The 24,954-nt window shown below is 50.8% G+C and overlaps 1 protein-coding gene across 6 annotated transcripts in view; it reads left to right on the forward strand.

Moving 5' to 3' along the window:
• EBF4 (EBF family member 4) overlaps positions 1 to 11,482 on the forward strand; it is a 53,424-nt gene extending 41,942 nt beyond the window's left edge. For 2 of the 6 annotated variants that reach the window (XM_036418993.2, XM_036418992.2), the window contains 11 exons: positions 609 to 690; positions 1,475 to 1,592; positions 1,692 to 1,825; positions 1,917 to 2,043; positions 3,292 to 3,380; positions 3,545 to 3,610; positions 3,774 to 3,951; positions 4,117 to 4,305; positions 6,564 to 6,761; positions 7,886 to 7,960; positions 8,187 to 11,482. In XM_036418993.2, coding sequence (XP_036274886.1) covers positions 609 to 690; positions 1,475 to 1,592; positions 1,692 to 1,825; positions 1,917 to 2,043; positions 3,292 to 3,380; positions 3,545 to 3,610; positions 3,774 to 3,951; positions 4,117 to 4,305; positions 6,564 to 6,761; positions 7,886 to 7,956 — 1,252 coding nt within the window. In that variant the 3' untranslated portion in view covers positions 7,957 to 7,960; positions 8,187 to 11,482. The other 4 variants (XM_036418991.2, XM_036418990.2, XR_006740287.1 and 1 more) reach the window with 3 other exon arrangements.
• Positions 11,483 to 24,954: the final 13,472 nt, after the last annotated feature.

Below are 24,954 nucleotides of genomic sequence, written 5' to 3' on the forward strand. Positions count from 1 at the left end.
TATTGAATAGGCTTATATGAAGGATATACCCTGAGTGTGGTGAGTATACACTTTGTGATAGCTATGTTTTGTGAGTAACAGTACATAAGGCATCTACAGTGTACAGGATGGATATACTTTTATGACAAGTACCACTGTGTGGGTGATGCTTACACTTTGGGGAGGGACATGCTATGAGATATGGACGCACTATATGTGTGATAGGCATATACTATGACATATACATGGAGTGGGATACGTTTACAGTAAGTGTGAGTACCTGCTGCATATGTATACATTGTGTGGTGGGTATAATCATGAGTAATAGGTATATATAGTATGCATAATGGACATATTCTTTAAGAATACACTTTGCAGGACAAATAGGGACTGTGTGATTCCTACACTTGTGGGAGTCTTGTGTGTATGAAATAGTTGTTGGGATGGGTCTACTGCGTGGATATCAGGCATCCTGTGTGTGTGTCGCTTGTGATAGGAATATTGGGTGTGTCTGCGTGTGAGCACACAGAATGCAGTCACTCTGCTGGGAGGGGCTAGCAGGGAGCAGTTGGCTCTTCATCTGTTTCCAGAACCCCCAGACCCTGGAGCCCACCCCCATATTGTTTCAGGTTCTTCCTCAAGTTCTTCCTCAAATGCAACCAGAACTGCCTGAAGAACGCAGGGAATCCCCGAGACATGCGTCGCTTCCAGGTGGGTCTGGGAGCGGGCTCACCCTGCAGACCTGCCCTGTCCTGACAGCAGGAGTTAGGGGCACCCCTGCCGCCTGGGGAAAGGCCTCCAGGGCAGATCGCTGCCCTGCCCAGCCCAGCCCAGGGTCTGCTGCCTGCTGGGGGTGGGGTGGCTCCATCTCAACTTATGCCGGCTGCCAGGGGAGGCTTCATTAGAGCCCCACTTAAGGAGATGCTAATTGTGACATTTTTACATGATTAACGACCCAGCTCATTTGCATAGCGTGAAGCAGCGAGCAGCTGCCCTTAGCACATCCCCAACCTGCACACCCGTCCCCGGAAAAGAGGGGGGAAAAGGCAGCCCCAATTTCCTCCCAGGGTGGGGGCTCCTGCTGAAGGTTCTCAAGCTGATGCTGACCCCCTGGTCAGAACTCTCACTTCACTTGCCTAAGACCCATTCCTGCCTCGGAGCCCCAAGAACAGAGCCTGGGCTGCTGTGTGTCTGCAAAAACCCTAGCCACTCCACCCAGGGGGACAGTTTACCCCCCAAGAGCCCTTGACTTTTCCAGCTCCGGGGGTCAGTTTCCCTGGGCAGTCAGAGATTGGGCTTCTGAGAATGTCGCTGACCCAGCTGGCTTCCCTCCCACCAACCCTGAGGGGCTGAGGCTGTTCCCCATGTCAGTGACCCTGAATTCCAGCACCCAGCCGCCCACCTGCCTCAAGTTGCTGGTGCCCCACACGTTTCCTCCAGGGGGCCTCCCTGCTCCCCAGAGCTCCAGCCAGGCCGGCCGCGGCTCTCCCCGCAGGTGGTGGTGTCCACGACCGTGAGCGTGGACGGGCACGTGCTGGCCGTGTCTGACAACATGTTTGTGCACAACAACTCCAAGCACGGCCGCAGGGCGCGCCGCCTGGACCCCTCCGAAGGTCAGGACCCCCGGTTCGCGCCCGCTGCCCTCAGGCCCAGCCGGCCCCCCGCCCCACCCTGGGGCCAGCCCCTGACCTGGCTCCTCTCCCGCCCCCCAGCGGCCACCCCCTGCATAAAGGCCATCAGCCCGGGGGAGGGCTGGACCACGGGCGGCGCCACCGTCATTGTCATCGGCGACAACTTCTTCGACGGGTTGCAGGTCGTGTTCGGGAACGTGCTCGTGTGGAGTGAGGTGAGCCCCCCGCGGCAGACTCCCCCCGGGCTCGGGGCTGGGCCTTCCTCTCCGGGGGCCTCACTCGCAGGCCTGCTCTGTCCCCTGGCAGCTCATCACGCCGCACGCCATCCGGGTGCAGACGCCCCCGCGGCACATCCCCGGGGTGGTGGAGGTGACCCTGTCCTACAAGTCCAAGCAGTTTTGCAAGGGGGCCCCCGGCCGCTTTGTCTACACAGGTAGGTAAGGAGTCAGGTGGGAGAGGGGAGGCCTAGGGTCCCCGGCAAGGAGCCCGGTCCTTGGTATCCATCTGGAGCCCCCACCTCTGGGTTAATCAAATCTCCTTGTGGCAGCGCCCCCTAGCGGCCGCTCTCCTCGCTGTGCACGCCTCCCACCTCGAGCTACCTGCTTCCCTTGCGCTTCTCTCTCCCCCCCTGGCCTCTGGCTCCTCAGTCCCCCCCAGGAGCTGAGGCCCAGCGCTCCTCGGCCTTCTCCCCATGGTGTCCAGAGCATCCCACTCCTCAGGGTCTACAGTAACATCTCCACGGGCATGTTTATTTTAAAGGTGCCCCAATAGGCACCTGTCCCTCTGCATCCTCCCTGGGTCTCTTGGTTCCTCCAAGCCTCACTCTGCATGCGTGTACACACACACACACACACACACACACACACACACGACCTGAGTGAAAGCCACTCACTGAAGATGAGGGGTAGAATCCTCCATACCAGCCCTATTTGGCCACTGGCCAGAAATCCCCACCTAAGCCCAAGCCACGCACTTCTCCACCCCCCCACGCTATCATCCAACAGCTATTCACTGGAGTGACCCTGCTTACTGCCAGGGAGTTCCAGCCTGGCCGGGGAGCTGAGCAGTGAGCACGTGCTCCACTGTGGAGGTTCACGTGAAGGGGGTGTCAGCCAGGGGTTCCTCCTGCAGAGTGGTGTGTGTATGTGGGGAGGGTGGGGTGGAGAGGGGAAGATAGATGTGGAAGGAAAGTCATCCAGGGAGAAGGGAGAAGGAATGCAAGTGCAATCACCCAGAGTGAGTGTTCTACACTTCGGGGTAAACGAAGGGAAATTCTCTAAATCTGACGTGGAAGGTGGAGGTAGGTAAGGCTTCCGCTGGGGCGTTAGGTTGGGGTGAGGTGCTGCTGAGAGTGCACCTGAGCTGTCATAAATGGAGATTGTTGTGGGGGGTGGGGGGTTTTTTATGGCAAATAATTTACACCTGATAAGACCAAATGCAGATGATATATATAAAATTTAAAAAAAACTTTCCCTCCAGTCCTGCAGAAGCTAATATACATATACAGTGAACATTTTTGTAATAAGAAAGGAACTCCAAAAACATCCAAGATCACCAACCCGAGAGGTTGGGGCTGGGCTGGGTGGCAGGGCCAGCGGGCGAGGCTTCTGGGCTGGTTGCCGCTGGGCCCCACGCCGGGCGCCGGCAGGGGGCGTCCTCCAGTCGCTGTCGCTCTCCCCAGCCCTGAATGAACCCACCATTGACTACGGGTTCCAGAGGCTCCAGAAAGTCATCCCCAGACACCCCGGAGACCCCGAGAGGCTGCCCAAGGTACTGCGGGGGCGCGGCAGGCGGGATGAGGTGTCCTGTGGCGGAGGGGCGAGTCGGGGCGGGGAGGAGGGTGTCCTGTGGCGAAGGGGGCAGGCGGGGGCTCCCGGCCCCTCCGTCGCCCCCAGGACTGCTCCTTGGCCCGCTGTCTCCTCCCCTGCCCCCAGGAGGTGCTGCTGAAGCGGGCGGCCGACCTGGCGGAGGCGCTGTATGGGGTGCCCAGCAGTAACCAGGTAGGCGCGCCGCCCCGCGCCGCCCCGCGCCGCCCCGCGCCGCCCCGCGCCGCCCCGCGCCGCCCCGCGCCGCCCCGCGCCGCCCCGCGCCGCCCCGCGCCGCCCCGCGGCTGTGTGCGCCCCGCCCGCCCCGGGCTGCCCGGCGCCCGCTCTGTCTCCGCAGGAGCTGCTCCTGAAGCGCGCGGCCGACGTGGCCGAGGCCCTGTACAGCGCCCCGCGAGCGCCCGCGCCCCTCGGGCCGCTGGCCCCCAGCCACCCGCACCCCGCCGTCGTGGGCATCAACGCCTTCAGCAGCCCGCTGGCCATCGCCGTCGGGGAAGCCACGCCGGGCCCGGAGCCGGGTGCGTCCCGCGTCCCCAGCGCGGGCGACCCTCCCTCCCCTCCTCTATTCTCCCCTCCCCTCCACTCCCCTATCCTCTCCTGTCCTCCCCTCCCCTCCCCTCCCCTCCCTTCCCCTCCTCTCCCCGGCGGCGCTGCGCCCCTGACCGTCGGGCTCTCTCCCGCAGGCTATGCGCGCAGCTGCAGCAGCGCGTCCCCCCGCGGGTTCGCGCCCAGCCCCAGCTCGCAGCAGAGCAGCTACTGCAGCGGCCTCGGAGCCGGCCTCGGCGGCTACGGGGCGCCGGGAGTGGCCGGCCTCGGCGTGCCCGGCTCCCCGAGCTTCCTCAACGGCTCCACAGCCACCTCGCCCTTCACCAGTGAGTGTCCCCTGCCCGCGGAGGGGGGACCGGGGCTCCCGGGAGCAGCGTGGGGCTCAGCCCCGCGCCTCCCAGCCCATGGCGGGGAAAGGCTGCCGGCACCTTCCCGAGCATCCCTGTCCCTGGAGCATCGGCACTGGCTTGGCCACTGGGAGCCAAGCCAGCCCTCGACGTGCGACACTCTCTCTCTCTCTCTCTCTCTCTCTCTCTCTCTCTCTCTCTCTCTCTCTCTCTCTCTCTCTCTCTCTCTCTCTCTCTCTCACACACACACACACACACACACACACACACACACACACACACACACATATCCCGGGCCCTGGGGCCGGGACAGTTCTTTCACCGTTAGCTCTCTTTGCTGACTTCATCGCTTCTAGCCTTCCCATTCTCCTGAAACGGGCGTTTAACTGGGGAGCGTCCCTCTGAACCTGGCGGTCCGCCAGCTTTTCCTTCTTACACTAACTTCGGGAGGAGGATGGCGCCCCCTGCCGGAAGCCTGAGGGAACTCAGGGATCAAGAAAAGGGAGGCTTCCACCTGGCCCCACACTCCCCTGGAGCCTGGGTCTGAGAGGCCCGGGAGCCGCGGCTCCCTGCGATGGGGTCATGCAGAGCGGGCGGATTCTCTGTGGTCAGACAGCTGGATTCAACCTCTGAGTGTCCAAATCAGGAGCTGTCTGACATTCAGCGCGTTATGTACTTTGAACGTCAGTTACTTTGCTGTAAAATGGGATCATTGTCACCCCCTGCCTAGGGTTGTTCTCAGGTCTGAATGTGTCACTGGGCACTAATCATTCTCTGTCTGGCTTCTTGGGGTGGGGCATTTCAAAGGCAGGTGGATGGGCAGCAGGACATTTAGGCACTGCCCTCAAGTCCCTCTTTCCAACACCAAGTTGTTATAGCGTAGCTATTAAGCTGATAATAATAAAGCACCTACTGTGTGCTGCAAAGCCCCTCCCTATCCATTGTAAGTGAGATTATACCTCGAGTCCAAGTGGACATTGCTGAGCCAGAGGAATGAGGAAGGCTGCGTGAGAAGCTGGTCGTGGCTTTTCCTGTGGTTTCCTCATCTGTCCCCCATCTTATGTTTGCTGTCGCTGAGGATCAGAGTCTCTGGCCACCTGCCTAGCCTTCTTAGCCAGTGGCTGCACCCTGGGTACTGCTCTTTCTGGCTGTGGGTTTGAGTCTGGCACTCTATTCCCTTCCCAGACTCAACTTCTGGAACCCTAAGCCCCATATTCCAGCATCCACACAGGCAATGGCTCTCTGGTATCCTTCCTGTAGCCTCTGTCTCTCCAGGCCATTTATTTGCTTGGGCCAGGCTCCACCGCTGTACGTCCCTTCAGTTCTGGGAGAGCTCTCTCAGACCTCTCTCTGGGTGCCCCTCGGATTTGGAGCACCCACGTCCCTCCTCCACTATAACACTGCCATCAGCAGTGGAGGCACTCCCTGACCCAGGGGTCAGAAGCCAGGCCACCTGAGATCTCCCCATTCAGCCAGAGGATCAAGCATTCTAGAGCTGCTTATTTCCCACTTCCAGCATCAGCTGGGGACACCCTGGACTCGCCCGAGTGCCAGTCCCATCTCATAATATTGTAGTGCTTACCCAGGCCCCCCTCCACTCCTCGTGTGCAGAGGACCTACACTGAACTGAGAGAGAACAGAATGCCCAGCGGGAGAGGTGATTGATAAGGGGAGCGCACTTGCGGAGGAAGTTGTGTGAGCTCTGGTCCTGGAGAGAGATGCCTTGTAACAGGAGCCTTCATCTACCCCCAAACTTTATCCCTGACCACTTGTCCCAGCTCCGCTATGAACCCCGATCTTTGTCTCTGAGTGAGGACTTTGGTACTCTAGGGCCCGTAAATATTTTTCAGTTTTCCAGACTTTCAGTGGTTTTCAGCGGGAATCCTGTGCTGTTCTATCTCTTGCTCATCTCTCTCTTTGAGGCCACCTCCCAGTATTTGATTCTGTTGGATATTCTGGTTTTGCTTTTGTTTTTACCTAGTCTGACTCTGTCACCTCCAAGCCGCGAGAAAGGGTCTCCAGAGCCCCGCAAAAGGCGGGTGTTGGCCCAGGACCTCAGAGGGTCCCAGCCTGCCTCCAGACCCTGCCCTCAGCGGGTCCCCCCAGAACCCTCCCAGCCCCCAGTGAGGTCTGGGCCTGGGGTCAGCAGCCCATGCTACTCACTATGGTGCTGTCTCCCTGTTGTGTCTCCCACTGCCTTCCCTGCTGCACCTGCTCCTCCCCGCCCCGCCCCGGAGTCATGCCCTCTAGCCCCCCGCTGGCTGCTGCCTCCTCCATGTCCCTCTCGGCGGCTGCCCCCACCACCAGCGTCTTCTCCTTCTCGCCTGTCAACATGATCTCCGCTGTCAAACAGAGGAGCGCCTTTGCCCCCGTGCTGCGCCCACCAAGCTCCCCAACCCAGGCCTGCCCCAGAGCCCACGGAGACGGGCCTCCAGGTGAGCGAGGGGTTCTCTCTGCCCCACTGTGGCCCGGTGGAGCAGCTGGGCTCAAGGGGCCCATGCCCCCCACCTCTCACCAGAGCCTCATGCCAGTTGACCAGTTCTCCCCGTAGGGTACAGAGCAAGGAGCTTGGTAGGAGTCCAAGGGGACCCCCTCTTTCCTGTCCTCATAGCTTGGTATGGTCACCACTCTGGATGCTATCCACTGGCCACTTGACCAAGGGAAAGGGGACTCACATTCCAGTTGGAGAAGGTCTGAAAACCATCCCAAGGCCCCACCCCCATCCAGCTGAACCCAGGGCAGAGACCTAATACTCAGCCGGAGGAACCCCACGTGGACTGCATGCTTTTTACCTGTGCGTCCACTGGAGGGTAGCACACACCACTGTGAGGGATGGGTCACTTGCTGATGGAAGGGGACTGGCCTTGGACAAAGTTCAGCCCAGCTTCCTCTCCCCATTTTACAGATAAGAAATTGAGACCACATCATCCCTCCACATCCCAGTTGTGAAATGGTTGTCATTTGCCACTTCATTTATCACTCCTCCGACTCAACATCCAGTTTAACAGCCTGATAGTGTATAGCAAGTCAAAAGAAGTCACATCCCCTAGAAGATGACAGTTAGGATGGGCCTGCTAGACAATGCTCTAGGGTGATTTGAAAGGATAATCCCTCTTTTTGCTTTGTTTTTTTTAACCCAAGAGAGTTTAAAATGTGAGGGGTGGGGAGGACAGAGGGCCACAGATACCAACCATGGGAGGGGGTTAGGCAGGGGCAGGGTGATGGGAGTGATGAATGTCATGGAGATGGGGGAGGAAGCCATGCTGCTGCTGCCGCTGCATTGAGCATCGGTGCTCCCCGAGGCTGGCCTCTTTTCTGTCCTGGTACCCGGCCCTCTGCTGCCTCACCTTGAGCCAGGCCCTCTGGCACACCTCACCTAGCTCTCTGCAGTGCTGGTTCCAGACCAGCGCTAGGGTTGGCTGACTACCTCCAAGGCTCTTGATAGCGCTGTGCTCAGGACAAGTTATATGCCCTGTGTACTGTCCCCAGCCCAGAGAGGCAGGCAGATAAGATCCCCAGGCTACACATGGCTCATAGCCCCTCCCCTTGGTTACTACAGACCAGCCTTTTGAGGATTCTGAGAAGTTCCATTCTCCAGCCCGGGGGCTTCAGGGCCTGGCGTATTCCTAATGCGGTAAGTCTCTGGCCTGTCCTTTCCCAGCCTTCGATGGGCTCTGTCTCCAAAAGACCTTAGGCAGGACGGGGAGTTGGGGTCCAGGTCTTCCTCTCCGGGGCCCAGCTAGACAGCTGTCAGGGCCACGCAGCCCACACAGTGGCCCAGACTGAACAAGCATCAGGAAGTGGCTTCCTGTCCCCTGCAGCCAGCCTTCATTCAAGACCTTCTCTCCATCTCCCACCAGGTCTGCAGGTCTGGCCCCTGCTGGCCCGGACTGGAGGTCCCACCAGGATTCACGCCCATGCCCTGGATGGCAGCACAGACAGATGCAGGGCCAGGGCTGTGGGCAGACCTCAACCCATGGGCATGAGAGGGGAGAGGACTTCCTCCCCATGCTCACGGCCCTCCACAGGCTTCCTTCACCTCCCTTTCTTGGGGCTGGTCGGAGCCCCAGCACTGTGCTGATGCTTTTGGCAGGAAAGCATCCCAGGAGGTGCGGGATGTAGGACTTCACACTCTGGACCGGTTCTTGCGGAAGAGATGGACTCTGTGCAGACCTGAAGCATCAGGTGACAGGAGCACAGGAAGTGGACTGCGGGAAAGAGAATAGCTCAGGGAGAGGTGGCCTGGGACGATCCCATTTGTGTCTGGCCCATCTCACTGTCCCAGAGCCCCACTTCTCTCTAGGGCCTGGGAGAGGTCCAGCAGCCTCAGAAGGCCTGCCCAGGCTCCCATGGAGCTTCCGATGGCCGCCTGACCCCGTGGCTGCCCCCCTCCCATCGCAGCCTGCACTCTCACGCTTGCCACATCATGAATCCCAGTGGGGGCTTCAGGCATGGCAGTGCAGAAGAGGGGGTGCTAGGCCCCCTGAATTATGGGTCTTCTTCCCAATATATGTCCCATGGACTCTGGCCCCCCCAACACACATGACTCTGCTGGTCCCATAGAACCTTGGAATGGGCCCAGCTGCCCTGGACTCACACTCTGCTCTGTTGGGGTTGGAGAAAAGAGAACAATAAACACAGATGCAGGTGGCCACCCGGCCTCTCCTGCCTGCTTTCTTGGCGCGGGTCTGCGTTTCTAGGCTTCTCGTGAAGCCCGTCCAAAATGTGACCCTGGGCAGCCTTCCTGCAGGTTGGGCTTTTCAACAGCCCCAGAGTTCCACTGAGCAGCTATTCCCTTCCCAGGTCTCCTTTAGGTACTGTGTGGGGGTGTGGGGAGAGGGCGTACAGGCTTGAGGACCCAGGACATGGGCTGAGCCCTGAGATCTTTGGCTGGGAGCACATTCTGGCCACTGAGGACTCCGTCCCCTAGCTGACTGGCCAGGACCAAAGGAGGGATTGTACCCCCCTGGGTAGGGGTTGCTAGGAACCAGAATAGAGCAAATTAAACATTACCTAGCTGTAAGTAAGATCCTTCCTGACTAGAGGCTGCAGGGCCTCACTTGGGCTGGGTGGGGTAGCTTTTGGCTCCCAAAGTTGCTATCTGAGCAAGTCTGACCCCAGGCCTAGCCACTTTCTGCCTCTCCTGTCTCAGAGTTTTAGAGGAAGGAGAGGAAAGATTTCTGGACTCATTTACCCCCTCTCCAGGATGAATCCCGGTTGTTCCCCTGAGACATGTGCCCTAGATCTCGGTCCCATGGGTCAAAAAAAAATGGGAACCACTTTTTTGATCCATTGTCCAGGGATCCCAGTGTCCAGCCTGGCAGCACTCTTTGGCTCTCACCTGTGGAAATCCTGTTCTTCCCCAACCCGTGTGCCTTGCAGCCCTCTGGGCAAAGACACTTGCCAAGGCAGATGGGCTGGTCCTGCCGCTTCCTTCTCTAGTGTTCCTGGCCAACATCTGGGACCATAACAGGTAGCCTTCTGGTCATCCTCCCGTTTGTAGTGCTTGCCCTCTCAGTTCTTGTTCCCAGCCTGTGTTGCAGAGCCCTGCCACCCCACACCCTGCTCCATTCAGATTCTGAGCAGTTCCTACTGCCTGGGGCTCTCCACTGCAGCCCACTGGACTGGATGCAGATGGTAGCTGGACAGTGGTCATATTCTGGTTCCTGAGATGGGTCAGATGCCACGGTTGACAGGAATGAGGTGTGATATCTGTCTTCAAAATTCTCTCAACCATTTGAGTCGGCACTGCTCATTCCCTGGTCCAGAGTAGGCAGAGCTGATCGATTATGTTTGCTATTAGTTTGATGGACTGAATTGTGTCCTCTTCAAATTCATACATTCAAGCCCTAACCCTTTCCCCCATATGACTCTGTTTAGAGATAGAGCCTTTCAGGAGGTGATTAAGGTTAAGTAAGGTAATGAGAGTCATGCCCTAATCTGATAGAACTGGTGTCGTCGCAAGAAGAGGTCCCAGAGCTCCCTCTTCACTCTGTGAGGACACGGTGAGAAGGTGACCATCCACAAGCCAGGAAGAGAGTCCTCGCCAGGAACCAAATCAGCTGGCACCTTGATCGCTGGTACTTGTAGTTTCCAGAACAATGAGGAAATAAATTTCTATTGTTTCGGCCACCTCGTCTATGGCTTTTTGTTATGGTAGTCCAAGGTGACTAATATAATTGCCTTTTTCATGTGTCTTAGTTTGGGTTCCCCTAGAAGCAGAGTCTGAGACAAGCTTCCTGCTGGAGCACTGGGGTAGACAATGTAAAACACACCTCGGAGTTTTTCCACCCGAGGAGTAAGGGAACTGGAGCATTTATACACCAACTTCCATCCGTCAGTGGTTGAGGGCTTCTGGGAGAAAGGGGAGCATTACCTTGCTGGCACTTCCAGTCAGCCTCGGGGTGGTAAAACAGGTCCCGAAAGCTAGAGAAAATCCTCAGGCAAAAAAATGCAGGTGCTGACAGATGGAGTCAGACAGGTGTGCACTGAAGAGAGAAAGATGAGGAGATGTGGGTGGGACACCAAAGTGTATCTACCGAGGAGATAGTCCCTGGCAGTCAACCTGTGGAAAAGGAAGCTGGTTTTTGTACTTGAGATACGTTCGGAGTGGGCGTAAATGTTCCTTTATCTCCAAGTCCCAATTCTCCTGAGACCACATGACAGAAACTGCCCAGGTTGTTTCTAGATGCTGGGTGACAAAGAGACCCTTCCCAGCATCAGCCCACTCACTGGCTTTTTCCCCAATCAGGATAAAGATAAGACAGCTGGTTACTCAATCTTCAGAGAGACAACATCTCCCAGAAATCCTCTGCTTTCTTCCCATATATTTCCCAGCAAAACTAGGCTGATGTGTTCTGCATCCTACCTGGGGATCAGACAGCCTCTGAAGCTGCATTTTTGCTCAGACAGGATCCACTTGGGACTGGACTCAGTGATTCAAGGGAAGCCAGGTAGCAGTTGAGACCAGCCCCACTGCTGACCATTCTGCAAAACATCCTTCTCCCCATGCTACCCATATTGGTGGGCCCCTTAGCCTCTTCCAAAAACAGAAGTCTCCCAGAAAAATGGAAACTGCCATGCAGTGGGGAAAGGATGGTTTTTTAATCAATGGCATTGGATCAATTGGATATTAAAGTGAAAAAATTAAACTTGACCTCTACCTCACATCATACGCCAAATTTTCAGGTGGACTGTGGATCTCAATGTGAAGACTAAAACAAAGTTTCATGCCCTTGAAGATAGTCTACAAAACATTTCACCACCACACACAATGAAGCAATCAGTGAACATGTTTAAGGTGGTTCAAATGGACCCCCAAATTTCTTTCCTCTTCCTTAGGATAACTTCTCCAAATAGGAAAAAGTTTACAGATCACGGTGTCTTTCTCCCCTAGAGGAGACTTTTCATAATTGGTGATACTCTGAGGCTTTTAGCTCCTGAGCCTAGGGTGTCCCCTTACATTCTCCCCATCCATACCCTTGTATATCCTGAATCTTCCTCTACTACCACCTCAGTCATTGGATGATAGAAGGGAATGAGCCACCTCCGTGAAGGCACCAGCTTGAAGTCTGTTGTTCACAAGAAGACCCCACCATGAGGGTCCTGATGGGTGTAGGGCACTGATCACTTCTGTGGACACAGGTCCTCCTATCACTTCTTTCAAACTCTCCTCTTCACTCTCATGGGATGTTTGATGTCTAGAACTTGTTAATTGAATGTTGTCTAGCTTACCAATGTTTTCTTTAAGGTTAGTGCCATTTATTCTTTTTAAAAAAAATCTTTATATATCCCAAAATCAAGAAGATATTTTTATTGTTGTGTATACTATAAGACAGCAATCAGTTTCATATTTTTTTGTATGAATAACCAGTTAGCTCAGCACCATTTATTGAAATGACCATCTTTTCCTCACTGTACTGCCATATCCTGTTCTGGATTCCCTATTTTGACCCATTGATTTTTTTTTCTATCTTTATGCCAATACCACACTATTAGAATTACTGGAGGTCCGATGCCTGAAATTCATGCAAGGGCCTTGCCCCTCCCCTACCCACCACCCCCGCCTGCTGCAGCTTTGTCTGGAAGGAAGGATGCCTGGTCTAATTAGTATATTATGCTTTTATTATTATAGACTAGAGGCCCAGTGCACAAAATCTGTGAAAGAGTAGGCCTTTGCAGCCCAGTAGCTGCCTGCATCCCTCCCTCACAGCCACAGTGGCTTCCTTTCTTTTTTTTCTTTTTTTTAATATATTTTATTGATTTTGTACAGAGAGGAAGGGAGAGAGATAGAAAGTTAGAAACATCGATGAGAGAGTCATCGATCAGCTGCCTCTTGCACACCCCCTACTGGGGATATGCCCGCAACCAAGGTACATGCCCTTGACCAGAATTGAACCCGGGACCCTTCAGTCCCCAAGCCTACGCTCTATCAATTGAGCCAAACCGGTCTTGGTAACACAGTGGCTTCCTTGATCTCATGGCTGCAGCCCCAGCTTCGCCTGGAAGGTTGTCTGGAAGGACGTCCGGTCTGACTAGCATATTATGCTTTTTTATTATAAATGTTAAATTAGTAAGTTTTTTAAAATTAGTATGTTCTTAATGATTTTTTAGAGAGAGAGGAAAGAGAGGGATAGAGAGATAGAAACATCGATGAAAGAGAAACATCAATCAGCTGCCTTCTGCATGCACCCTACTGGGGATTGAGCCTACAAACCCGGGTATATGCCCTGACCTGGAATTGAACCAGGTTCGTGGATCAATGCCCAACACTGAGCTACACCAGCTGGTCAAATTAGTAAGTTTTGATATTCAATACAGCAAGTCATCCAACTTAGTTCTTCATGATTATTTGGTTATACTTGGTCCTTAGTATTTACATATAAATTTTATAATCTGCTTATTAACTCCTATTTTTAAAAAACTTGCTGAATTTTCTTTGAGAATGCATTAAGTTTGTTAATCAACTAATGGAGAATTGACACCTTTGATATATTCAGTATTTCAATCTATGGATATTTAGAATTTTTAAAAGCTTTCTTAATAGGATTTTATAAGTCTCTGTATGGAAATCTTACACATCTTTCATTTATTCCTCAGTATTTGAATTTTTATGTTATTGTAAATATATCATTTCCTTTTTTAAAAAATATATTTTATTGATTTTTAACAGAGAGGGAGTGGGATAGAGAGCTAGAAACGTCGATGAGAGAGAAACATCGACCAGCTGCCTCTTGCACACCCCCTGCCGAGGATGTGCCCGCAACCAAGGTACATGCCCTTGACCGGAATCGAACCTGGGACCTTTCAGTCCGCAGACCGATGCTCTATCCACTGAGCCAAACCGCCTTCGGCTATATCATTTTCTTAATCTCAATTTCTGTTTGTGGTAGGCATATAGAGATATAATTGATTTTTGTACAATAACCTTGTATCAAGAAACGTTATAGTAATACTACCCACAGATTATTTTGAATTTTCTTAAATAGATAATATAATTATTGCAGCACAGTTTTATTTCTTCATTTCTAGCCTTTATTTTCATTGCCACATTTTCTTGCTAAATACACTGGAACCTCCACTATATGTGGAGTAAAAGTAGTGCTCGTGAACATCTTTGTTTATTCCTAATGATGGGAGGCAAACTCTTAACATTTCACCATTAAGAATCAAGTTTGGCTTTATAGATAGCCTTTTATTCTTAATTTTTTTAAACATTTTTCAAATAGATTTCAGAGAGGAAGGGAGAGGGAAAGAGAGATAGAAACATCAATGATGAGGGAATCATTGATCAGCTGCCTCCTGCACACCCCCTACTGGGGATCGAGCCCAAAACCCGGGCATGTGCCCTTGACTGGAATTAAACTGAACCAAACCAGCAAGGGCTATTCTTAATTTTATTTAAATTTTTTAAAATTATGAATAGATGCAAATTTTATGAACGACTCTTCTACATGTGTTGAGATAATTGTGTGGCTTTCTCCAATCTTTTGTTAATGTGCTAAATTATACTCGTATGTCTAATATTAAGTGATTGCATCAACTGTCTAATTCCATGTTGTTGTTGTTTTTGTTTTGTTTTTAAATATATTTTTATTGATTTTTTACAGAGAGAAAGGGAGAGAGAGAGCTAGAAACACCGATGAGAGAGAAACATCGACCAGCTGCCTCTTGCACACCCTCTACTGGGGATGTGCCCGCAACCAATGTACATGCCCCTGACGGGAATCGAACCTGGGACCTTTCAGTCCGCAGACCGACGCTCTACCACTGAGCCAAACCGGTTTCGGCTAATTCCATGTTTTAATGGTAAACTCCAGTAGTCTATTTTTTACCCCACTCCCCATGCCTCTCTTTCGCTGTCTTTGCACTACTCTCTCAGGAGTCACCTATTGGCTCTTTTCCTCCCCACTTCTCCTCAAGAAGCTAGGCTTTTGGGAAACAAAATGTAGAGATCTACAATCTCAGAACGTCATCCTGCCACGCCATCTTCAGCTAACTCCTTGAAGTAGAGGGGGGGGGAAACATAAGAACAAGCACACGTTAATCTCTCTCTAAGTCATCCTGCCTCTTCCCAGCTGGCCTCTCAGCTCTGGGTCCCCCTGCTGGAGTTCCAGGATAGCACTCCCGGGTAGTCTGCCCAGGAGCCCCTGCATCCACTTTCCAAAGGAGAAGGTGTGCAAACCTCCCCCCTCGCCTCAGCCCGGAGCTTCTGGGTTTAGAGCTGCAGGGACTGCCAGTGAGAACGAGTGGGAGGATTCTGAGTACACAGCCCCTCTTTCCCCTTCCACTGGCGACAGAACAGAGGAGACTTCATGGCTCTAAAGATGTAGGAGAGGCTTTCCAGCAGGGCAGGAACAGAAACAAGTACATTTTTATTTCATTCCTTGAGAGAAGAGGAGCCAAGTCTTTAAAGGGGGAAGGAAAAACGCTGTAAAGCAACAAGCCTGCTGCTCCTGGGGGCCCAGCATCCTGGCATCTGGTTTCCTGAAGCCCCTCCTTCCCCATCGCCTGCCTGGGGATGAAAGCTGCTCCTGGTGCGCCCTTGGCTGTGAGGGGGCCCCTCGGGCGAGGCTGCCACGGCTCCATGGCTGAGCTGGGGAAGCTGCTGAGCTGCCGGGAGAGGAGATGTGGGATGTCTCCCTGTGACAGGGCTGAAAGGGCTGTCTACCTGGCACTGTGGCCAAGGGCCACTCCAGAGTGGGGCAGCCACCCTGTGGGTCCAGTTCCTGATGGCCTGTCTCGGGATGGAGTGTCATCAGGAAAGCCCTCTGGCCTGGGTCCCTGCTTCTGCTTCCTTTCTTGGGTTTCACCCACCTGGGGGTCTGGCTTCCCTCCACTCGTCCTCCCTCTCGCCACCCTCCCAGAGCATGAGTCCACTTTTAGGGGAGTCGGGGAGGGGCCGACCACTTTTGGGCTGGCACCACATCAAGCCCAGCCAGCGCTGGCTTCTGTGGTGAAAACGGGCTGCCCCCGGGCCCTCCTTGGCCCTGGGCCAAGAGGGCCCCTTTGCCAAGACAAACTGCACTGCGGGTGGAATGTGGCGGAGCGGCTGCTGAGCAGGCCCCAACCTGGCAGACCCGTCAATGGTGTCGCCGCTGCGGTTTCCACAGCACAGGGCCCTACGGGGTCCCCAGGGTCAAGCTGGGCCAGGAGCGGTTACCAAGAGACCACTGGACATCTCTCTGCTCCTGTTGAGTGAGGCAGAAACATCACCTCTTGATCGCCCCTGACAATCAAAACCCCCTAATCAAGCATCAAAGCTCAAAGAATTCCCCCAAGCCCCTTCCTTGGGATGGGGTGGGGGTGGGGGGCGAAAGGGAGTGCAGTTCAGTAGCAGAAAACCATGGAGAGGGGCTGCGGGAGGCGTGTGTACACATGCACGTGTGGGGTTGGGGTCAGGGGGCTGCCAGCGCAGAAGAAAGAGCCCCAGCAAGGCTTCTTTTTCCCTCCGCAGTGCAGCGTGAGGGGGCTCCATTGCCATTAGCTCCCCCATTTCTCCAGCGCGTGCCATAATCCCACTCCATTAGCTGGGATTCCCTGAATGCAGAGCCTGAAATGGGAATTTGTGTGCTCTCTGGAAGAAAAGGGGTGAGAGAGGCAGGAGAAGGCCGGAGAAAGAGGGAAGCAAGAAAGTGCTCTCAGCCCTTGCTGGTTTGGCTCAGTGGTTGGAGCGTCGGCCCGTGGACTGCAGGGTTCCAGGTTCGATTCCCTTCAAAAGCACGTATCTCGGTTGCAGGCTCAATCTCTGGCCCTGGTCAGGGCATGTGTGGGAGGCAACAATCGATGTGTCTCTTTGTCTCCCTCCCTTCCACTCTCTCTAGAAATCAAAGGAGAAAATATCCTCAAGTGAGATTAAGAAAACAAAACAAAACAAAAAGGTGCTCTCAGCAGGAATCTAGCACCAGGGTCTGGAGCATGAAGGGGACCACAATTGGACCTTCTTGGTGGCAAGGAAATGGCTATAACACCCCTGTTCCAGTCCTTGGCTGCAGACTGCCACAGAGGGTGGAGCGTGTCACCTCTGGGTCAAGCAGCTCCCATTCTGCCTACAGTAGTCCTTGGGGGAAGAGGGCAGTTGTGAGCTGTTAGCAGTCAACACTCTGCACAGCTAGGGGATGGTGCAATGGCTGGTAAGGATGCTCTGGGTGGGACACCATGGGGCTCCAGTATTCCCATCTACCTAGTACCTCCAAGAGCTGGGGCTAGGCCTTTTTTATGACATCACAACCTCTGGGGTGGTGAGGACTCCCCTTCTGTATATTTCACTGCCATTTTGGGGCGTGTCCTGGGCCGTTGACACACCAAAGGCAGGAAGCCACCAGGGAGATGAGATGAGGTTCAGCAGAACTCCACAGAAGAGGTGGATACACATAGCCAGTGGGACAGTTGGCTCAGTAGTGGCCACTGGTGGAAGGGCAATGGGTGGTGTCTACGTTGGCTCTGCCGACCTGGACTCTGCAGCCATTGCCACAGATGCCTCTGAAAGCTGACCCAGCCTCTTTTGCTTGTCCTTCTCCTCCTCCTCAACCCCACTACACAAGTTGGGCCCCATTTCCCTTCTTTTCTACCTCCGAGATCAGGTGACCCTCAGCCAGTTCCCTAGGTAGGGGGAAGGGTGGCAGTCTTGCTGTCCCTCTAGTCTCTTTCCAAGATATTATCTTGGCATCAACTCCTGCTTCCCCTGGCTTTCCCTTTTGATACTCAAGAGCCAATTTCCAAAGCAAAACAAAAAATACTGAGCCTGCTCTGTTTCTCCCTCTGAGTTTCTGGGGCAGCCATCCTAATTCTACTCTGGGCAATGTGAACACTACTGACTGTACAGAGGGGAGAGCACAGAAATGAGAAAAGACAAGAGGAGGGAAGTTCAAGGGGAGGTGACATGGTGTCCAGAGAGTAAAGATAGCAATGGGCTGTGGAGGGTCAGCTCATGGGAGGGAGCATTAGGAAAAAACAAAGAAGGAGCAGAAAGCACTTGTGCACCAAAAACAAAAAACAAAAAACAAAAAAAAAAAAACCCAATAGAAGAGCAGTAGAGAATTCCACTTCTGAAAGAATGGGGTAGATTCTATTCCCTCGCTAAGTATAACTTAAAACCTTGGACACTGCATAAAAAACAAACGTAAAAAAAAGACCCTCAAAGGTGGAAAAAGGAGAAAGATTATCTAAGACCTCAGTACTGAGGAAAGACTCAACAGTGAGCTCTTTGGGTTTTCTTTTTTTATATATATATATATTTTATTATTATTATTATTATTATTATTATTATTATATTATATTATTATTTACATAGAGGAAGGGAGAGGGATAGAGAGCTAGAAAAATCAATGAGAGAGAATCATCGATCAGCTGCCTCTTGCACACCCCCTACTGGGGATGTGCCCATAACCAAGGTACATGCCCTTGACCGGAATCGAACCCAGGACCCTGCAGTCCACAGGCTGATGTTCTATCCACTGAGCCAAACCGGTTTCAGCTGGGTTTTCTTTTTGACTCATATATCCTAGATTTGGAACTGTAGAGGCCAGAACTTCAGAAATGCAAATGTTATGTAAGTTACAACAAAACACCGCCCCCCAAACGTGCTCTTTCCAGCCAAGGGATCAAGAAAGGAGCAACTCAGTGAGACAGAAGCTTTGAGACAAAATGTTCCTTCTCTGGCCCAGCCTCCGCACTAACTAATTCATGCAAAAGTATAGGAACAGACAGGTGATTCATGTTTGCCTGAAGTTGGGATGGGAGGGGAGTCTGAATACAAAATTCTTATAAAAGGTTCATGTACTACACCCACATCAACAAAGGCCCAGTGAGGAACCTCAACTTTTAGCCTTCCAGGCTGCAGTGGTACCCCAACACCTCCTCCAGAGTGATGTTCGAGAAGACCAAGTAGAAAGCTGAGACTGTCATCCCCGCCAGCTGGTAATGAGATTTCCCCACCCCACCCACGTGTTCGCATTGGCTCCTCGGTGGAAACCATGTAAGGAAGTTGGATTTCCACCAACTCATCAGTAACCAGGTGATTCTTGTCCTCCATGCTGCTATCATATCACAGCAAACCGAACAGAGTCAGGACTTCCACCATGGCCCAGGGGGGAAAGGCTATACCCAACCCATGGAACCGTGGAGACCACACTTGGAGCCCCTCTGTCCATCAGCAAAAAGGAACCACCCCCACCTGCACCCCCTCCATCCCTAGTCCCACCAAAGGACCTACTTTCAAGGGTGTTTTAGAGTGGGCCAGATGTCTCTGCAGGTGTTTTGGACAGGATCACGTGTCCTACAAGGAAAAAGATAAATAACTTCAAAGTTCTAGGAAGCCAGTGGAGTTGGGTCACTATACAGGGCGTGCTCCCCTCATTCTTTCTGCACACAGATTTTAGTAAGTGACAATTTGATATTAATTTGTGAGCCTCTGGCCCTAACCCATTCCGCTCAGTGAATAGAGCATCGGCCTGCTGACTGAGGGGTCCCAGGTTTGATTCCGGTCAAGGGCATGTATCTTGGTTGCAGGCACATCTCCAGTGGAGGGTGTGCAGGAGGCAGCTGATCGATGTTTCTCTCTCACTGATGTTTCTAAATCTCTTTCCCTCTCCTTTCTTCTCCATAAAAAGTCAATAAAATATATTTTTAAAAACATAAATTGTGAGCCTGTGGCCTTTATTTCCTCCACACTGCTTTCACAAACTCAGGGGCATTTATCTTGAGATTTATCTCTCACTGACTGAGAGATCTTTGTCTTTCTTTCCATGAACACCAAATAGCTTTCATCCCAAACATATGCTCGTACATACGGTATCTCTGTACAAATTAGAAAGAGAAGTCCCTTCCTCAAGTATTATGTAATATATATTATTGATTTTTCACAGAGAGGAAGGGAGAGAGATAGAAAGCTAGAAAGATCGATGAGAGAGAAACATCAACCAGTTGCCTCCTGCACACCCTCCATCTGGGATGTGCCCACAACCAAGGTACATGCCCTTGACTGGAATTGAACCCAGGACCTTTCAGTCTGCAGGCCGACGCTCTATCCACTGAGCCAAACTGGTTTCGGTTATGTTTTTCTTAACAATAATAGTTAGGACAAATATATCAAAGCACTTGGTCCCCCCATGGCTGAGACCCTTAAGTGACCTTGCTAAATTTGCTTATTAGTTCTAGACACTTTTTAAAAAATGGATCTGTAGGATTTTTCTGCATAGATGATTATGTCATCTGTGAATAGGGATAGTTTGTTTTATTTATTCCTTTACAATATTAAGCCTTTTATTTCCTTTTCCTGCCTTATTGACTTGCTGGGGCTTCTAGTATTGCATTAAATATAAATTTGGCTATTGTGAATAATACTTCTATGAACACTGGTATACAAGTATCTGTTTGAATTCCTGCTTACAATTTTTAGTGTATATACCTAGGGGTGAAATTGCTGGGTCATTTGTTAATTCTATATCTAACTTTTTGAAGAATCACTAAAATCTTTTCAACAGCACATGTAACATTTCACACTCTCACTAGCAACATGCAAGGGTTCCAATTTCTCCACTTTATTGCCAACACTTATTTTCCACTTTATTGATGATAGCCATCCTAACGGATGTGAAATGCTAACTCATTGTGGTTTTGATGTGCTTTTTGCAAATGATTAATGATGTTGAGCATCTTCCTGTGTACTTACTGGCCATTTGTATATCTTCTTTGAAGAAATGTGTTCAAGTCTTTTGCCCATTTTTGAATTGGTTTGTTTTGTTGTTGTTGAGTTGTAGATGTTTTTATATACTTTAAATAGTTAAATTTTTATAAATATTTTCTCTCATTCTGTGTATTCCCTTTACACTCTCCTATAGTATTTTCACTCTTATGTATTCTGTGATGCACAAAAGTTTTTAATTTTGATAAAGTCCAATGTATCTTTTTTGTTGTTGTTGTTACTTGTGCTTTTGAGGTTATATCCATGAAGTTATCAAAAACTAAAAAATTCCTAGAAGAAAATAGGGATCCTCTTAAGTTTTGACTATTTAAAAAATATGTTTTCATTGATTTCTTTTGTGTTTGTTTGTTTGTTTGTTTAGAGAGAGAAAGGAAGGGAGAGGAAGAGAGAGAAACATCAATGAGAGAGAACCATGGATTGGCTGCCTCCTGCAGGCCCTATACTGAGGATCAAGCCTGCAACTCAGGAATGTGCCCTGACTGGGAATCAAACTAGTGACCTTTTGGTGCATGGGATGACGCTCAACCAACTGAGCCACAATGGCTGGCCTCACCTGTTTTTGAGCTAATTTTTGTATAAGAGTCCAATTTCATTCTTTTGCACGTATACTAGCCAACTTTACGATGTGTCATAAAGCTACAGTCGTGGTATTGGTGAAAGGATAGATACATCCAATGCAACAAACTATAAATTCCAGAAATAAACCCACAGGAATGGCATTCCAATGGAGAAAGAACAGTTTTTCAATAAAAGGTGTTGGGAAAATTGGGCCTTCGTATGCAAAAACAAGAAACCTTGACTTACATCTCACATATATAAACACTAATTCAAAAGAGATTATAAATCTAAATGTAATATGTAAAATTCTCAGAGGAGAAGATAGGAAAAATCTTCATAGTTCTAAGAAGCCAGTGGAGGAGTCCCAATCAATCCTGGGACCCCTCAGTCTGCAGGCCGATGCTCTATCCATTGAGCCAAACCGGTTAGGGCCACGGGCTCACAAATAAATGTCAAATTGTCACTTACACAAATCTGTGTGCAGAAAGAATGAGGAAGAGCACCCCCTGTACAGTGACTCATGGTTAATCAAAGATTTCTCAAATAGGACACAAAAATATCTACAAAATAAAAAATAACAAACTGAACTTTATAAAAATTTAAAACTTCTGCTCTGCAAAGAACACTATTTAAGGGAATAAAAAGACAAGCCCCTGATTGGGAGAAAGTATTTGCAAATCACATATCAGACAAAGGACATCTATCCAACTCTCAAAACTCAAAAATCAAAAAGCAAACTACCCAATTTTTCTAGTGGACAAAAGAACTCTGCTTTGTCTCTTGTATATGACTTGTCACTTCACTTGCTGTCGGGGTTCTCTCTGTCTTTGGCTTTTGACAATTTAATTCTACATCTAGATATAGATTTATTTGAGTTTATCTTGCTAAGAGTACATTGAATTAATGCAAACATATAGGAACAGACAAGTGATTCGTGTTTGCCTAGAGTTGGAATGGGAGGGGAATCCGAATACAAAGGAACAGCACAAGGGAATTCATGTCTGCGCCTATGAATCTATACATGTGACTCCCTGAAATGTACATCAAAAACTGGATTTTAGCCCTAGCTTAGTAGTTGGCAAACTCATTAGTCCACAGAGCCAAATATCAACAGTATAACGACTGAAATTTCTTTTGAGAGCCACATTTTTTAAACTTAAACTTCTTCTAAGGCCAGTTCTCCAAAATAGACTCGCCCAGGCCGTGGTATTTTGTGGAAGAGCCACATTCAAGGGGCCAAAGAGCCTCATGTGCCTTCGGTTTTACTAGATTATGCCGAAGTGTTCTTCATCGTATCTGTATGTGAAGTGGACAGCAAAAGCAAACACCTCTCATGACAGCTGGTACGGACACAATTGTTCGGAGTTGTATTTGAGGGAAACTCTCAGGCAAAGTGTTGGGAAAATGCATATATTGCCCCAAAGTCCCTTTACCCAAAAAGTGGGTTGCTTAGCCAGTCAGGGCTGATCTCACTGTTTCAGGAGCTCCAGGAGGAGGGCCCCATTCCCATTAACAGCACATGTTTATGAGGGAGTAGGAGGGACCTGGGAACCTCTTGGCAGCTCGGCAACTGAGGGAGGTTTCAGGCCAGGGACTTGTCCTGCTAGAAACGGGGAATATCCGAAGTGAACCTCGGCTGGGGGAGTTCGCATGCCATGTCAGTTGTGCTGAACCAGCTGATTCCACGCTACCCAAGGGACGGTCCTGGGCGTGTTCAGTTATTATATAACGACATCCCTCTCCCTCTCTGGTAATTGTCTTTGTCCTGAAGTCAACTTTATCCGATAGTAAGATAATCACCCCCGCTTTCCTCTGATTGTCTGCACGACGCATCTTTTTTCCTTCTCTTCCTTTCAGATGTCTTTAGACGTTTACATTTGAAGTGAGCTTACTGCAATATACAGTCAGGCCGAGTCTTTTAATCCATTCTGCCAATAAGCTGTGCACTTATGTGTATTTTCATTATGTATATTAAACTCCGATGAATAAAAACATTTTTTTTTTTTTTTTTAGTTGATGCTGTATAGGAGTTGGAGGTGAAGGGAGGTGGGGCTGTGGTGGGGGAGGAACAGGGAGCAGCGAGAGGTGGCACTATAACCCTATGGTGATCTCAGATTGAAAATATGAGAGGCAGAGACAGAGAGACCTCAAGAGACAGAAACAGTACAACAGCCTGGCCCTGGGCAGAGCTTACATAACAAAAGGCTGCATAGCTGTCTTAGCACCATGTTACCTGTTACCCATGTTTCCCCGAAAATAAGACATCCCCGAAAATAAGATCTAGCGCATCTTTGGGAACAAAAATTAATATGATACTGTCTTATTTTCGGGGAAACAGGGTAGTATTTGCTCACCTCGAAATGGCAGGGGTGCAGGGCGCCTGGAAAATACATTTTGGGGGCCTCCTTGTAAGCTCGGTCACAGTTACAGTTGCCAGTGGACTTCCGAGGTTGGAGATGAGAAAGCGGGAGGAAGAACTTATTCTGCGAGTAGCTGTAGCCATGGCAGCTGAGCCCAGTGATCACAGGTGGCCCCAGGTCATTGTGTGTCAGAGCACCAACATCAGCAAACACAGGCTTCTAGGTGCCAGAGCATGTGTGTCCTCAGCTTCCTGGATTCTAGGGAAAATCCCCTTCCCCTTCCCTCCCTCCCCCGCCCCCCTCCAATGCTTCCAACACCTTGATATCCAATTTCCAGCACTACATTTCCCTCTGCTTCTAACACCTAGAGTGGGCTGTTTTCCTGGCCAAACACAGGCTGACACACAACTTTCCCCTCAGTCTGAAATTAATCAAATCCTACCACTTGTACCACCACTTCCCAAAAATGGCTGGTGACGGAGATCCAAATGCTCTGTCTTTGGTCGTGTCCTTCTTAGAGGTGTGCCTATCCATACCTCCACACTTGGCCTACCTTCTGTCTACACCCCTAGGACCATCACCTTTAATACATATATATATATATATATTATTGATATTTTACAGAGAGGGAGAGGGATAGAGAGTTAGAAACATCGATGAGAAAGAATCATCTGTTAGCTACCTCTTGCACACCCCCTACTGGGGATGTGCCTGCAACCAAGGTACATGCCCTTGACTGAAATCAAACCTAGGACCTTTCAGTCCGCAGGCCAATGCTCTATCCATTGAGCCAAACCGTTTTCGGCAGGACCATCACCTTTATCGTAACCTTGCCTGCTTGAGTCCCAATGGATCTGCAGCGTTTTTTTCACGTGTATGTGATTCCCATCTGTGCTCCCACAGCTACCAGCCTCTCGCTTGGCACACCTCACACTGTACTGAACTGTCCCATCCTTGACTGGGAGTCCCAGTCTGGGGGTTGGGGGAACCGTTTATCCTGGACTGCTTGCATACTTGGCACTGAGCAGGTGCTTCCAGAATATTCAACAGCTCTGTGTGACACCAGCTGCAGAAGTTGATGGGTTGATGAGTTGGTCTGCCAAACCCTAAGCTTAAAAGAAGGAACTCAGCCCTAACTGGTTTAGCTCAGTGGCTAGAGCATTGGCCCGGGGACTGAAGGGTCCCAGGTTCAATTCCAGTCAAGGGCATGTATCTTTGTTGTGGGCACATCCCCAGTAGGAGTTGTGCAGGAGGCAGCTGGTCGATGTTTCTCTCTCATTGATGTTTCTAGCTCTCTGTCCCTCTCCCTTCCTCTCTGTGAAAAATCAATAAAATATGTTTTTTAAAAAGAACCCCAGGGGGGGTCCTTTTTTCACTCTATTTTCCCAGAAATCAACTGATGAGAGTTTGCAGGTGTGGGATGGGGTAAGACAGGGCGCTGAGGCCTGGCCCAGGCAGAGGATCTGGGACACAGAGTTCACAGAAAGAGTGGCTGAGGGGCCAATG

Source organism: Pipistrellus kuhlii, unplaced genomic scaffold (assembly GCF_014108245.1).
Source record: "Pipistrellus kuhlii isolate mPipKuh1 unplaced genomic scaffold, mPipKuh1.p scaffold_m20_p_6, whole genome shotgun sequence".
Lineage (NCBI taxonomy): Eukaryota > Metazoa > Chordata > Mammalia > Chiroptera > Vespertilionidae > Pipistrellus > Pipistrellus kuhlii.